We start from the raw sequence: 17,402 nt of genomic DNA, 5'->3' as shown, positions 1-17,402 counted from the left end.
CAGCCAAGTGCCTCGCACACAGCAGGACCACCGGAATCCCAGGGGCGCTGAGACAGAGGGCGTGGGGGAAATACAAGGAGCAGACCTCAGGGACTCCCCAGCAACAGCAGCTGTTGTTGGTCAGGAGCTAAGATCCCAGCAAACCGTCAGGCACCTGGCAGCAGAGGGGCTACAAAGGCACCAAAATGCTCGGAAAGTGTTGAAAGAGCTGGAAGAAACAGGCGGCCTCGGTCTGCGGGTGTGCTCCGTACCCACGGAGACCCCATTCCGGAAGCGGGTGGTATGTACCAGGACAGTGAGTGCCCAGGGCGTGCTCGTCAGTTGTCTCCATACCGGCACCGCACCACGCCTGCCCCTCACCACTCGCAGGGCACAGGGCCATTCACGTCAGGTGGCAGCTGCCCTGGGAGCAGGTCTCAGTGGCCCCAACATGCAGTGGCTCAGACACTGCCATGTTCCCAAGGAGGTGATTCAAGCCACAACTGTCTCACCTGTGACATACAGTCATGCCTAGTCTGCTGGTCCCCGTGACCTGACATCCCTCTTTCCACTCTGGCCATACTTGCCTCCCATCCCATGAAGAAATGGGCCTACTTTGGCTGAACGGGTTCAGTGCCACAAGAAAATAATTTGACCTCCCATTGAAAAGCCTTCCAAGCTCCCAAGGACTCGTCACCATGACCTCACCCTGGCCCAGACCCACAAGGGTGGGATGACTGTGGCACAGGGTTAGGAAGCAGGATGGGACTATGCGACCTGCCTGCTTCCTTCATCCTGTGAGCAAAACTACACAGTGCTTGTGGCCCAAAGAACTTAGAAACGAAAAACACTAAAGGCACACATGATACTACAGTAGGCCACATCACCTGTGAGGAGCCCCAGGTGCTTGGTAGAGGTCATGTGAAGCATGCGGATTCCTGAGACCACACCCGATCTACTGCTGAATTGAATGTTCAGAAGCAGGGTCCTCAGGTGAGCTATTTAACAAGCATCAGTTCATTCTGATGCACACTAACATCTGAGAATCACTGTTTGAGACGTAACTTTCCTTTTTCAAAAGACCATCTTTAGGTCTTGAATAAAATTCAACCTTGCTCCCCTTCTTCAAGTCACTTGTTCTGCGTATTGCTTCCTCCAGTAGAGTAAAACAGTTTATTACCAGAAAAAACGACAAAAAAGCTGAGGGAACACACATGCCTCTTAATGGAAGCATCAAGCCATTGATGTTTATTCAGGTGAGCATTACCTATGATTATGTGAACATGTCACATTCATCACATTCCTTTTGGGCTTCTGGTTCATTGATCTTACCCACTTCCTCAAATTACTACTTGGCTAATAAGGAAAGGGCAAGAAAGAGTCCAAAAGACAGTAATAACATTAGCAGCAGTAAGTCTTCCCAATAAGAACCCTACCACGGTCAGACTCTTAACGTCTTCTCCACGTGAGCTTGGGTTTATTTCATACTCCAGCAAGCAAGATGCCATGCAGGGTGTGTGGGCGGGGGAGGAGGGGCCCTGGGGTCCCCTCACCTGAGCCAGAGTGACACACAGGAAGGCGAGACAGCAGGCAGAGGCCTGGGCCGTAGTGTATGTACGTGGGGGCCACACTCACTGTACGTCATCAGCTCCATGCTTTTCTCCTTTGCCTCTCCCCATCCCTCAAGACTGGGTTAGGCGCCCCACTGCACACTCCTGGAGCGCGCCCTGCGCCTCTCCTGTTACTGCTCTTCCCGCACTGCTCTGCGATTAGTGTCTCACTTATCCACAGCCACCCTTGTCTCCTTTGAGGCTTTAGTTGGCTTGTCCCTGAGTGTGTGAGGTAGGGATTGAAGAGTTTGTTCTTATGTACACTGCAATCATTAGGCCCTGGAAACTTGGAGTTGGGCCTGAATCCTAAAACGTGCTCCCACTTGTACCTACTCTACCACTCTATTTAAATGCTTTAAGCTAGACAGGCTGTTTTGTTTACCAAGAAATGTATTAATCATTTATAAAAGCCATACATTTAAGAAGACAGCAAAGAACATCACTTTGAAAACGCCATTTTTTTTTAAACCATCAGTGAATATGCACTTTAAAAATCTATAGAGAACTTTTTTCATTTTGTATTTGTTCCACAGCATTCAAGCTGACAGTACAAAATAGGAGCTCATCAAACAGCACATGAAGATAGCCCAGGAGTACTCATGCATCCAGAAAACCAGAATAGCTTCTAAATCTCCATATATTCCCCAGTTAAGGGAAACCACTAGAATGTACATTCCCGGTGTACATTTCAGTGGCATTTGGGGATTTAGCACTTATAGTTCTATCACCTGGGGACAACTCCTAGGGTTCACAACATGTTTTTGAAACCTAAGTGCTATGAGGCTGGAGTGTGGACAAGTCACTGAGCTGATGAAGAACAGACCACTGTCAACACAGCCCTGCTGTTTTCAACCTTCCTTCACATGTCGGAGACGATATTGTAATTGCATCTACAAATCTGAAAATTCACAGAGGACTAGACGATGTACTGCCCATGAATGTCAAAGGCAATTGGAAATCACCCAGTTCCATACACAGACAGGTTTGTTTCCAGGAAAAAGAGACCAAAGCACAGAAGCAGAGGACAAGAAAACATTTTAGATGATATTATATTCTCAAGATAATATCCTCTCTACGTGAGGTTGGCTTGTTAGACCTTGACCTTACATCAAGCATATGCTAAAGGGACCTTACATACACTTTGAAAAGGGAAGACACGAATCAAATCAAACTAACTAGCTTCAAAGCAATAAGGGAGAACTGAACTTAAAAACTTCCACACTGGTTTCAAAAATAATTTGTTTCCAGAACAAGGAAAAGTTGCTAACTATATTTGTACCCCTTCTTTATCAACTCCAGACTACCACATCCTTTTCCAAAACTGTCAGTCACACACACACACACATTCGCATCTTGTGTTTGGATCTGGCCCTCAGGCGATTTTAGCCAGCCACTTCTCCAAGTCCTGGATGTCAGCAGAGCCAGTGTCCCCTCTTCCGCCCTTGGCACTGCACTCCAGGAACTCCACTTTGAGGGGCAACTGTGAGAATTCAAATTCTTTGCCTTTCTTTCCCAGCTGAGCAGTGGCAGTGCTGGAACTGTCCAGTATGCTGGGGGCAGCAGAACGGGTGACTCGTAAAGTATTGCTGTGAGACAAAAGGAAAATGAGTCAGGAAGCAAAAAGAGCTTAATTTTTATATAACAATTAAAGGCCTTTAGGAAGTCATATTAATTCCTAAATATTTCAGCACTCATTTAAGTACTTCATCACAAAACTGTCAATTATGCTATCAGGACTGTCGAATATTTGCATTTATAGGTCACTCTCTTGGACAGACAGGATACGGATCCAACCTAACATGTCCAGATGACAGGAGGTCAGTAATGAACCAAGGTCACACCAACCTTCTTCCAGTTCAGTGCCCCCTTCTACTAGGATTGCCTGCATGATGCCATTTTAAGATACAGGTTTAAATTACCTGCTATAAGTATTCTAAAACCTTTCTGAAAAGTTTCTGAAAGTGAAGTGTGGGTAGATAGGGTATTTATATTTACCTTGAGTCTGTCTGGATACAGAGCTTAGAAATCCACAAACTGCAGACTCTCATATCCAGTTTGGGTACAATTACTATTCTCCAATCTCTCTAACCACTAACACTTTCCCAATTTAAGTCACTTAACTGCCACCTGCTGGCCCTAATAAGAATTGCAAAAGCAAGGCTCATTTGTCTACTTCTCTCCCCCTTTCTGCTGTCCAGAAGCAGAGGAATACAGGCTGACAATCTGCTTTCTTACAAAATAAAGCATTTCTTGGTGCTGTAAGATTTCATGAAAACTAGTGAAGAATCCACAGGAAAACTAAATACCTTGTTTAGAAAGACACACATATATGGAAAATGTATTTTAAAAACAAATAATTAATACAGGGAAAAGCATTTGGGGGGGAGCACATAGGGCCTTCTAAGCAAAGTGGTGGGTCCATGGGTATTCACTTTACTATTCTTTAAACTCAATATATGTGTCACATATACTCTTTTACATGTAATATATTTTACAATTAAAAAAACAACTCAAAAGGAAAAAAAGACAAACATCATATTCAGCTCTTGCCATAAGGCCATGTAAACATAGTAAATCTTGTGATTCAGAAGACTATGAAATGCTTCAAAGCTGATAAGGCCTAATTCTCATAAACACAGGATTAAACTAAATTTAGACTCCTAATTTAACTGATATTAACCTTTATAACTTTTTTTTTTTTTTTTTTAATGGCTGTGTTGGGTTCGTTGCTGCACATGGGCTTTCTTTAGTTGCGGTGAGTGGGGACTGCTCTTCGTTGTGGTGCACAGGCTTCTCATTGCGGTGGCTTCTTTTGTCGCGGAGCATAGGCTCTAGGCGCACGGGCTCAGTAGTTGTGGCTTGCGGGCTCTAGAGCGCAGGCTCAGTAGTTGTGGCACAGGGGCTTAGTTGCTCTGCGGCATGTTGGATCTTCCCGGACCGGGGCTCGAACCCGTGTTCCCTGCATTGGCAGGGGGATTCTTAACCACTGCGCCACCAGGGAAGCCCCCTTTATAACTTTTTAACATTTTATTTTACTGCCGTATAATACAGCATTTCTTTCTGTATTGTTTTTCTACGGCCCTTTAGAGTGAAAAACAAATGGACTAAGGAAAACGTGTTTTAAACATGGGAAGACTTGGACTATGCTGTTTAAAAAAATGGATATACAAATATCATGACTGTTTTTGTCCAAAAGATAATTCTCAACAATTGCAACAGAAATTTTAGAAAAACAAATAAGCTAATTCCAATTTTTTTAGCTTAATGACAAGCAATATGCAGTCTCAAAAGAGTGAACATCAAGAATAGGAGAAGAGGTGATGAACATGCAATTTCAGAAAGGACAGAAACCACTGAGAGTGACACCAGCAAGACGGCAGAATGGGAGTTTTCAGCTCAAGTCCTCTCACGGAAACATCAATTTGAATAACCATCCACACAGAAGAATACCTTCATGAAAGGTAAGAACTCCAGGTTAGAGATTACAGCACCTGGGTATAACACAGAAATAAGAAGAGATGCATTGAAGAGGGTAGAAAGGACAGCTCCACATTACCCACGTTACTGCTCCTGCAAGCCTGAACAGTGCAGCATGGAGAGCTATGACCCACACGGAGGAAGGAGAGTGAAGTGAGCGCCTACTGTGTCATGGAACCTAGCTCCTGGCCAGCCCCAGTAGACACAGGTACCTGGCCAGCCATGACAGATGCAGTTTCCAGGCCAGCTTCCATGGACCCAGGCAGTAGGCCCACGCACCCACAAACCCAGAAGTAAGGCCAACCTGCCTAGGGACTCCAGCAGCAAGCCCACCCAGAATCTCTGGCTGGACTGACTAGAAAAGTGCTTTCTCTGACAAAGTTAGTCTATAAAGACTAGAAGGAGTGATTACTTTTTCAAATGTGCAGACACCAAAATAAGGACACAGGATCATGAAAAATCAGGGACACATGACACCACCAAAGGAACAAGATAAAGCAGCAATAACTGACCCTAAAGAAATGGAGATCTACAAAGTACCTGGCAAAGAATTCAAAATAATCATCTGAAAGTCCCATAAGCTACAAAAGAACACAGACAACTCAACAAAATGAGGGAAAGAATAAGTGAACAAAATCAGAAAGTCAACAAAGATATAGAAACCATGAAAAACAAAAATTCTGGAGCTGAAGAACACAATGAATGGATGTGAAAAATTCAACAGCAGACTCAATCAAGCAGAACAAAGAATCAGAGAGCTTGAACACAGGTAATTTGAAATTACTCTGTGTGAAAAACAAAAAGAAAAAGCAAAAAAGAGTGAAGAAAGTCTTATGGGACATCATAAAAGGAACCGATATATGCATTATGGCAGTCTCAGAAAGAGCAGATAAAGACAAAGAATCAGAAAGCTTATTTAAAAAAAATAATGATAGAAAACCCCCAAATCTGGGGAGGGAAATGAACATCCAGATCCACTAAGCCCCTAAAACCCCAAATGGATTAAACATAAAGAGTGCTTTAATGAGACACATTATAATCAAACTGACAAAAGTCAAAGACAGAGAGAATGTTGAAAGCATTAAGAGAAAGGCCAACTGTCACAAACAAGGGAAAATCCATAAGACTAAAAGTGGATCTCATAGCAGAAACCTTGCAGGCCAGTGGACAGTGGGATGATATATTCAAAATGCTGAAAGAAAAAAAACTGCCATCCAAGAATACTATACCCAGCAAAACTGTCCTTCAGATAAAAGCTTTCCCAAACACACAAAAGCTGCAGTTCATCACTACTAGTCCTGCCTTATAAGAAATGCTAAAAGGAGTTCTTCAAGGTGAAATAAAACTAATCAAGAACATGAAAACATATGAAAGTATAAAACTCACTCTAACAGTAAGAATATACTAAAATTTAGAATACTCTAGTATTGTAATGGTGATACATAAATCATTTTTAACTCTAGCATAAAAGCTAAAGACAAAAGTAATAAAAATAATTATGACTACAATAATTTATTAATGGATACACAATATAAAAAGATGTAAATTGTGACATCAGTAACATAAAATGTGGGGGAAGGAGAAGTTAATGTATACAAATTTTTGTATACAAAGTTGTTATCAGCTTAAATTAGACTGTCAGTATTATAAGATGTTTTATATAAGCCATGACAGTCACAAAGAAAACACCTGTAGCAGACACACAAAATAAGGAGGAAAAAGTCCAAAGCATAACAATACAAAAGAAATCATCAAATTACAAAGGAAGAGAGGAGACAAAGGAACTATGAAACAGTCAGAAAACAATCGACAAAACAGAATAAGTTCTTACCTATCAATAATTACTTTAAATGTAAATGGTTTAAATTGCCAATCAAAACAGAGTGGATGAATGGATAAAAAACAAGCTTGAACTACATGCTATCTCTAAGAGATGCACTCTCGATTTAAGGTTCAAAGTAAAGGGACAGAAAAACATATTCTATACAAATGATAAACAAAAGAGAGTAGGGCTGAATACATAAATATCAACAAAATAGACTAAGTCAAAAATTGTCACAAGAGACAAAGAAGGTTATCATATAATAATAAAGGGGCCAATTCATCAAGAGGATAAAATAATTGTGTATATATACATATATATATGCACCCAACATCAGAGAACCTAAATAAATAAAGGGGATACATCACATTAGCAGGACGAAGGATAAAAATCTTATGATCATCTCAATAGATTCAGAAAAAGCATATGACAAAATTCAACATCCTTTCATGATAAAAACTCAACATAATAGTTGTATGTACCTCAAAATAACAAGTGTCATATATGACAAGCCCACAGATAACATCATACTCAATGGTGAAAGCTAAAAGCTTTTCCTCTATGATTAGGAACAAGATAAGGATGCCTACTCTTGCCAATTCTATTCAACATAGTACTGGAAGTCCTAGACAGAGCAATTAGGCAAAAAAGAAACAAAAGGCATCAAAATCAGAAAGGAAGAAGTAAAATTAAAATTATCTCTGATTTCAGATCATTTGATCTTAAATATAGAAAACCATAAAAGACCCCCCAAAAACCAGAACTAATAGACTCAGTAAAATTGCAGGATACAAAATCAATACACAAAAACAAGTTCTGTTTCTATGCACTACTAATGAACTATCAGGAAAATAAATTAACAAAACAATTCCATTTATAATAGCATCAAAAACAATAAATTACTTAGGCATAAATTTAACAAAGTAGGTGAAAGATCTGTACACTGAAAACTATAAAACAGTGATGAAAGAAACGGAAGACACAAACAAATGGAAAAATACCCCTTGTTCATATATTGGAATAATTTACATTGTTAAAATGTCCATCTATAGGGGACTTCCCTGCTGTTCTAGTGGTTAAGAATCCGCCTTCCAATGCAGGGGATGTGGATTCAATCTCTGGTCAGGGAACTAAGATCCTACAGGCCGCGGGGCAACTAAGCCCGCACACCACAACTACTGAGCCCACGTGCTGCAAACTACAGAGCCCACACTCTCTGCAGCCTGCACGCCACAACTAGAGAGAAGCCTGCAGGCTGCAACAAAAGATCCCACATGCCGCAACGAAGATCCCACCTGCCGCAACTAAGACCCGATGCAAACAAAAAAATGTCCATCTATAAATTTAATGGAATCTCAATCAATATTCCAATGGAATTTTTCACAGAAATAGAAGAAACAATGCTAGAATTCATATGGAACCACAAAAGAACTATAATACTCAAAGTAATCCTGAGTAAGAACAATAGCATCACACTTCCAGATTTCAAATTATATTGCAAACCTATAGTAATCAAAACAATATGGTACTATAAAGACATATAGATCAATGGAATAGAATAGAGAGCCCAGCACAAACCCATGCATATACAGTCAACTAATCTTCAACAAGGATGACAAGAGTATACAATAGGAAAAGGATAGTCTCTTCAATAAACGGTGCTGGGAAAACTGGATATCTACGTGCAAAAGAATGAAACTGTGTATGTTATACCGTACACAAAATCAACTCAAAATGGATTAAAGACTTAAATATAAGACCTGAAACCATAAAAATCCAAGAAGAAAATGCTCACTGACATTGGTGTTGTGGAAATTAGTTTTAAGATATGGGACCAAAAGCAAGTAACAAAGCAAACATAAACAAGTGTGATTATATCAAACTAAAAAGCTTGTGCACAGCAAAGGAAAAGAATCAACAAAATGAAAAGATAACCTATGGAATGGGGGAAAATATTTGCAAACCATATATCTGATAAGGGTTAATATCCAAAATATGGGATTTAGCAATATGTTTTTGGATCTGTCCAAAAACATACAACCCAGTAACAAAAAACCCAAATAATCCAATTTAAAAAATGGGCAAAGGACATGAACAGACATAGAGGACATACAAATAGTCAACAAGTACATGAAAAGATGCTAAACATCACTATTCATCAGGGAAATGCAAATCAAAACCACAATGAGATGTCACTTCACACCTGACAGAATTACTAACATTAGAAAAAAAAAGATAAGTGTTGGTAAAGATATGGAGAAAAGGGAACCTTGGTACATTGTTGGTGGGTATGTAAATTGGTACAGCTATTACAGAAAAAAGCACTGAGATTCCTCAAAAAATTACAAACAGAACTACTACCATATGAATCAGCAATTCCACTTCTGGGTAGTTATCCGAAGGAATTGAAATCAGGATCTCGGAGAGGTATATGCCTTCCATGTTCATTGCAGCATTATTAACAATAGCCAATACATGGAAGCAACCTAAATGTCCATCGAAGGATGAACAGATAAAGAAAATGTGGAATGTATATACAATGGAATATTATTTAGCCCTGCAGAAGAAATTCCTACCATTTGCAACAACATGGATGGACCTAGAGAACATTATGCTAAGTGAAATAACATAAACAGACAGAGTTAAGACAACTACCATTATGATTAATTACACTTATATGTGGAATCTAAAACAGTCAAACATATGGAAGCAAAGAGTAGAATGGTGGTCACCAAGGTGGGGGGCAGGGGGAAATGGAGAGATGATGGTCAAAGGGTATAAAGTTTCAGTTATGCAAATAAGTAAGTGCTAGAGATCTACTATATAGCATAGTATTCACTGTACACTTAAAATTTGCTAATAGGGTAGATCTTATGTTAAGTGTTCTCGTGAAATACATACACACACAAATAATAAAGTACGTAGGAAGAAACTCTGGGAAGTAATGGATATTTTTATGGCCTGGATGGTGATGATGGTTTCACAGGTGTATGCTTATCCCCAAATTGAGTTGTATACATTAAATATGCACAGCTTTTTACATATCAATTATACCTCAATAAAGGGGTTAAAATTTTCTTTTGATATTCAATTTGAAGGCATGATGTCTTTGATAAATCTGACTGAATGGCTAACTTTTCTTTTATTATACATTAAAAAGTTTAAAGCACATGGGATTGAATATATCATTCTCAATTGAAAAAAAATAAACAAAAAAACAAAGAAACCACAGAAAATGACAGACCAGGGCTGGTAAAATTTTTCTGTAAAGAGCCATAAATTAGATATTTTGGGCTTGTGGGTGATATTTAGTCTCTGCCACATATTTTTCTACTTTTCTTACCTGTCCTATAAAAATGCAAAACCACTCTTTGCTCTCCTTTGCTGGCAGGAGTTTGTCAACCCCTGAAGCAAACCATATTCTACTAGACTCTAAGCTCCTGAGTACAGGAACAACATCATACTTCTTATAGCCACATCCTAGAGCAGGTCATGGCATATGTTAGACAAATTATAGGTGCTTGTTAAATGAGCAAAGGAGAATGTAAATGGTAATGGGAAAAAATTTACTAAAAGTTGAATTTGTACAATTTTTCCTCATCAGGTTCTTTTATTAAAAATATCCTTACATAACAGCAATATGAAAACATAACTTGCTCTATTATAATGTTGATTGTATCTCCTATGTAAGCAACCTGTTAGCTAACTCTTACAAATCAGCAGAACACAGAGACATGCTAGATTCCTTAAAATTCAAAAGCTTATAGCTCAATTCACAAATTTTTAAACACTAAAATCAAGCTAAATGATATCGCCACATAGCTTGAAAACAAAAAACAAACTACAAAATAGTATCATAGATTTTTATATTCTTCTGAAGTGTTCCTTTCTTGTTCTGTCAACAAAAATTTCCATGGCTTTCAAATTTAGTTTTTAAATCCTTTCATATCTACTATAAACTAGGTCCAGAAACAGTGGGAAAACAAATTGAGCTGTAGTCTCAATAAACCTGAGATTTTCTTTCCACGAAAATTTTAAATATCTATAAACATCCCATTAATACTTTTTACAGTTCCATTAATTCTGTTGTCAATTATTTAACAAGTATATTTCACACCAATCTTTAGGCTAATTGTGATAACCATACAAAACCAAAGACCTTAAGCAATATATACATATTGCCTAAGTGTTAAGAGATACAGTTAACCAATATGACTTATTCTTACTTACATTTCTTTTTCAAGTTGCTGCTGAATTAACTTTGCTGATTTTGCCATTGTAATGTCTGTAAAGAAATAAAGACACCGCTGTTGTTTAAAGCAGAAGGGATCTTTCCCCAAGACTTCTTGCACATATGGAAAATTCCTATTTAAACCAGTAAGTTTCTTTCCCCCACCATTTAAAAAAAATTTTTATGTTACATTGGATTATAGTTGATTTACAATGTTGTGTTAGTTTCAGGTGTACAGCAAAGTGATCCAGTTACACATACACATATACCTATTCTTTTTCAAATTCTTTTCCCATTTAGGTTATTCCAGAATATTGAGCAGAGTTCCCTGTGCTATACAGTAGGTCCTTGTTGGTTATCTATTTTAAATATAGTAATGAGTATATGTCAATCCCAAACTCCCAATTTATCCCTCCCACCAACCCCACCATTTTTTTAAAGAGTTTTTTTTTTTTAATTTATTTTTATTCTTATTTTATTTATTTATTTTTGGCTGTGTTGGGTTTTGTTGCTGCACGCGGGCTTTCTCTAGCTGCGGCGAGCAGGGGCTACTCTTTGTTGCAGGGTGTGGGCTTCTCATTGCGGTGGCTTCTCTTTGTTGTGGGGCATGGGCTTCTCATTGTGGTGGCTTCTCTTGTTGCAGAGCACGGGCTCTAGGCCGTGGGCTTCAGTAGTTGTGGCACACAGGCTCAGTAGTTGTGGCTCGCAGGCTCTAGAGCGCAGGCTCAGTAGTTGTGGCATACGGGCTTCATTGCTCTGCAGCATGTGGGACCTTCCCGAACCAGGGATCAAACCTGTGTCCCCTGCATTGGCAGGCAGATTCGTATCCACTCCGCCACCAGGGAAGCCCGCTTAAAGAGCTTTTTATCACTAGTAGTTCTATTATCAAAGTAAGCTTTATATTTGCACGAATATTTATATTACAATAATGCTTACAATTAAGCTGGTGACCCTAAAATTGAGAAGCTCTTTCACAAAAGTTTTCCACATCTTACAGACATTTGAAATCAACACATATATTGTATACATAAGTCCAGCCAATGTAACAAGAAGAGAAGCTACCAGCTTTGTGATTTTAACAAGACCCTTCACTCCAATAGAAATACCCTACCTGTCATATAAAACTAAACCAAGAACATTTCCAGCTGATACTAAGATGGCATGTTATGGCATCAAGTGCACTTTGGTAATAAAAAAGCACTGGTTTGGCACCAGCAGAAGAAATATATATAGAAGAAATAAAGATGTCAGGTAATGACCCTAAGACTGATTCCCAATAAGGCATTGTTAGGGTTACTACTAGCTCACCTTTGAGAAATGCACTAAGCTTTTCATAGAATGAGAATATTACGTCTGAAAGAGGACTAAAGATCAACTAGTCTATCTTATTTTTAGTTTTTTAGAAAAGAGAGATTATTTTATTATTGAGGTAACACTGGTTTATAACATATGTTTCATGTGTACAACATTATGATTCAATTTGTGTATACACTACACCGTACTTACTACCAAAAATTTAGTTTCCATCCATCACCATACAGTAGTGGGTGCAAATATCTTTCTGAGTTAGTGTTTCCATTATCTTTGGATAAATACCCAGAAGTGGAATAGCTGGATCCCATGGTAGTTGTATTCTCAATTTTTTGAGGACTATCCGTACTGTTTCCCACAGTGGCTGCATTTACATTCCCATCAACAGTGCACAAGGGTTCCATTTTCTCCACATCCTCGCCCACACATGTTATTTCTTCTCTTTTTGACAACAGTCACTCTAATGGGTGTGAGGTAATGTCTAATTGTGGCTTTGATTTGCATTTCCCTAATAATTAATGATGTTCATCTTCACTAGTGATGAACATCTTCATATGTGCCCGCTGACCATTTGTATATCTTTTCTGGAAAAACATCTATTCAGGTTATCTGCCCATTTTTAAATCAGGTTTTTTGTTGTTGTTGAGTTGTATGGGTTCTTTATATATTTTGGATATTAACCCCTTATCAGATAATATGATTTGACAATATCTTCTCCCAGTCAGTAGGATGTCTTTTCATTTTGTTGATGGTTTCCTTTGCTGTGCAGAGCTTTTTAGTTTGATATAGTACCACCTGTTTATTTTTGTTTTTGTTTGCCTTGCCTGAGGAGACAGATCCAAAAACATATTGCTAAATCCCATGTCAAAGTCCAAACTCCCTGTTTTCTTCTAGGAGTTTTATGGTTTCAGGTCTTCTGCTCAAGTTTTTAATCTACTTTTGAGTTAATTTTTGTGTATGGTATAAGAAAATAGTCTACTTTCATTCTTTTGCATGTGGCTGTACAGTTTTCCCAACACTATTTACTGAAGAGACTGTTCTTTCTCCATTGTATGTTCTTTGCACCTTTGTTGTAAATTAACTGTCCATATGTTTATTTCTGGGCTCTCAATTCTGTTCCATTGACCTGTATGTCTGTTTTTCTGCCAAATACCATGCTGCTTTGATTACTGTAGCTTTGTAGTAATATTTTGAAAGCAGGGCATGTGATACCTCCAGCTTTGTTCCTTTTTCTCAGAATTGCTTTGGCTATTCATAGTCTTTTATGGTTCCATACAAATGTAAGGAATTTTTGTTCTGTTTCTGCAAAAAACATCATTAGGATTTTGACAGGGATTGTTGCAATGAATCTGCACATTGCTTTAGATAAAATGGACATTTTAACAATGTTAATTCTTACAGTCTATGAGCATGAAATATCTTGCCATTTCTTTGTGTCTTCCATTTCTCTCAACAATGTTTTATAGTTTTTAATGTATTGTGGGATCTTAGTTCCCTGACCAGGATTGAACCCACGCCCTCAGCAGTGAAAAGTGTGGAGTCCTAACCACTGGACCGCCAGGGAATTCCCATCCTTGGTTAAATTTATTCCTGGGTATTTTATTGTTTTTGCTGCAATTTTAAATGGGAGTTTTCTTAATTTCTCTTTCTGCTTGTTTGTTGTTGGTGTACAGAAACACAACAGATTTTTGTATATTGATTTTGCACCCTGCAACTTTACTGTATTCATTTATTATTTCTAATGGGTTTTTGGTGGAGTCTTTAGGTATGTTGAATGAGAGTGGCAAGAGTGGGCATCCTTGTCTTGTTCCTGATCTTAGAGGGATAGCTTTCAGTTTTTCACAGTTGAGTATGATGTCAGCTGTGGGTTTGACATGCATAGCCTTTATTATGTTGAGGTACATTCTTTCTATACCCATCTTATTGAGTCTTCATCATAAGTGGATGTTGAATTCTGTCAAATGTTTTTTCTGCATTTATTGAGAAGATCATGACTTTTAAAATGTTTTATCATGTTGATTGACTTGCAGATGTTGAATCATGCTTGCAACCCTGAAACAAATCCCCCTTGATCACAGTGTATGATCCTTTTAATGTATTGATCTATTTGGTTTGCTAATATTTTGTTGAAGATTTCTGCATCTATGTTCATCAGAGATACTGGCTTGTAATTTTCTTTTTTTGTGTTATCCTTGTCTGGCTTTGATATCAGGGTAATGTTGACCTCATAAAATGAGTTAGGAAGTGTTCCCTCCTCTTCAACTTTTTTGGAGGAGTTTAAGAAGAATGGGTATTAAATCTTCTTTGAACATTTGGTAGAATTTACCAGTGAAGCTGTCTGGTCCTGGACTTTTGGTTTTTTTGGAAGGTTTTTGATTACTGTTTTAATCTCCTTACTAGTGATCAGTCTATTCAGATTTTCTATTTCTTCAAGATTCAGTCTTGGAAGGTTGTTTGATTGTTAAGAATGTATTCATTTCTTCTAGGCTGTCCAATTTGTTGGTGTAGTTATTCACAGTATTCTCTTATGACCCTTTGTATTTCTGTGGGATCTGTTGTAATTTCTCCTCTTTCGTTTCTGATTTTATTTATCTGAGCCTTCTCTCTTTTTTTCTTAGTGAGTCTAGCTAAAGGTTTGTCAATTTTGTTTATCTTTTCAAAGAACAAGCTCTTAGTTTCATTGATCTCTTCTGTTATCTTTTTAGTCTCTATTTCATTTATTTCTGCTGGCTTTTAGTATTTCCTTCCTTCTACTGACTTTGGGCTTAGTTTATTCTTTTTCTAGTTCTTTAGGTGTAAGGACTGTTGGAGATTTTTCTTGTTTCTTGAGGTAGGCAAGTAATGCTATAAACTTGTACTGCTTTTGATGCATCCTATTGATCTGGTATGCCATATTTTCATTTATCTTCAGGTATTTTTATTTCCTCCTTTCCTCCTCATTGACCTAATAGTTGTTCAGGAGCATGTTGTTTAGTCTCCACATATTTGTGATTTTTTCAGCTTTCTTCTTGTAGTTGATTTCTAGTTTCAAATCTTTGTGGTAGGAAAAGATGCTCGATATGATTTCAGTCTTAAATTTATTGAAACTTGTTTTGTGTCCCAGCATATGGTCTATCCTTGAGAATGTTCCATGTGCACTTGAGAAGAATGTGTATTCTGCTGCTTTGGGATGGAATGTTTTATTTATATATATGTATATATGTATGTATGTATGTATATGTGTGTGTGTGTGTTTGTGTGTGTGTGTATATATATATATATTCCACCTGATGTAATGCTTCATTTAAGGCCAATGGTTCCTAGTTAACTTTCTGTCTAGATAATCAATTCATTAATGTAAGCGGGATGTTAAACTCCCCTACTATTATTGCTGTCAATTTCTTCATTTAGGTCTGTTAATAATTCCTTTCATGTTTTAGTGCTCCTATGTTAGATGCTTATATATTAATAAATGTTACATCTTCTTGATGGATTGTCCCCTTTATCATTATATAAGTCCATCTTGTTCTCTTGTCTGGCTTGAAGTCTATTTGATCTGATCTGAGATGGCTACACCTGCTTTCTTTTGGCTGCCATCTGCTTGGAGTATCATTTTCCATCCCTTCACTTTGAGCCTATGTTTGTCTTTAGAGCTGAGATGAGTCTCTGGGAGGCAGGACATAGTTGGTCTTGTTTTTTAATACATCCAGCCACTCTGTGTCTTTTGATTGGTGAATTCAATCCACTTATATTTAGGGTGATTATTGATAAATGAGGACTAGTACTGCCATTTTATCTTTTGTTTTCTGGTTGCTCTAGATCTCCATTGTTTCTGCCTGACATCTTAGTTGGTGGTTTACTAGTTTCCTCCTAGTTTCATGTCTCTGCTCTAGACTTATATTTTGTGGTTACCATCAGGTTTGTGTAAGACATCTCATAGATAAAATAGTCCTTTTTCTGCTGATAGGATCTTATCTTCATTTGCCATTATATGGGTTCTGTTCTTTTCCTCTTCCCCTTTTACATTTTTGTCATCTCAAATTATCCCTTATTATATTGTGAGTTCATTACCAAACTGCAGTAGCTATAATTATTTTTACTGCTTTTTCCCCTTTAACCTTTATGGTGTAATTGTTTAACAACCTATTCTGATGTAAAGTTGCAATTTTCTGATTCTATCTATTTATCACCTTACTCAAAGTTTTGTGTATTTTTGCCTCTTCATTTCAGGTAGGAGAGCTCCTTCCAACATTTCTTGTAAGGCAGGTCTACTGGTAATGAACTCCCTCAGCTTTTGTCTGGGAAAGTCTTTATTTCTCCTTTGTATCTCAAGGATAACTTTGCTGGAAGGATTCTTGGCAGAGTTTTTGTCTTATAATATTTTGAGTAGGCCATCCCATCCTCTCCTGGCCTATAGAGTTTCTGCTGAGAAATCTGCTGATAGCTTAACAGGGGTTCCTTTGTAGGCTACTGTCTTTTTTCCTCCGGATGCCTTTAAAATTCTTTATCATTGAATTTTGACAATTTTAACATAATGTGTCCTGGAGAACGTCTTTTAGCATTGAGATAATTAAATATTCTCTTAGCTTTATGGACTTGTATATCCAGTTCCTTCCCTGGGTTTGTGAAATTCTCAGCTATTATTTCTTTAAATAAACTCTCTGCTCCCTTCTCTCTCTCTTCTTCCTCTGGGATAAACATTATCTTTATGAAGGATAATGAAGTTGGATAGTTCTCATAAAATTTTATTTTTTAAAAAATCTTAGTTCTCTCTCCACTCCTACTTGAATCATTTCTAGATCTTTATTTCCAAGCTCACTAATTCTCTCTTCCATATGGTCTGCTCTATTTCCAGTGCTTTCTAATGCATTCTTCATCTCATTTATTGACATCTTCAGCTCCAGAACTTCTGTTTGGTTCTCTTTTAGACTTTTAATATCTTTGGTAAAGTATTTCTTCTGTTCATTAATTTTATTCCTGAGCTCACTGAACT

General features: G+C 37.9%; 1 protein-coding gene across 2 annotated transcripts in view; it reads right to left on the bottom strand.

The window, feature by feature from the left end:
* Positions 1 to 1,200: 1,200 nt before the first annotated feature.
* SRPRB (SRP receptor subunit beta) overlaps positions 1,201 to 17,402 on the bottom strand; it is a 31,387-nt gene continuing 15,185 nt past the window's right edge. For both annotated transcript variants that reach the window (XM_057545409.1, XM_007170380.2), the window contains exons 6-7: positions 11,119 to 11,173; positions 1,201 to 3,175 (exon numbers count right to left, since the gene is read on the bottom strand). In XM_057545409.1, the coding sequence (XP_057401392.1) occupies positions 2,962 to 3,175; positions 11,119 to 11,173 (269 nt within the window). In that variant the 3' untranslated portion in view covers positions 1,201 to 2,961. The remainder of the gene's footprint in view (positions 3,176 to 11,118; positions 11,174 to 17,402) is intronic.

Source organism: Balaenoptera acutorostrata, chromosome 4, assembly GCF_949987535.1.
Source record: "Balaenoptera acutorostrata chromosome 4, mBalAcu1.1, whole genome shotgun sequence".
In the NCBI taxonomy this organism is placed as follows: Eukaryota; Metazoa; Chordata; class Mammalia; order Artiodactyla; family Balaenopteridae; genus Balaenoptera; species Balaenoptera acutorostrata.
This window is presented reverse-complemented; position numbering and strand designations above follow the sequence as displayed.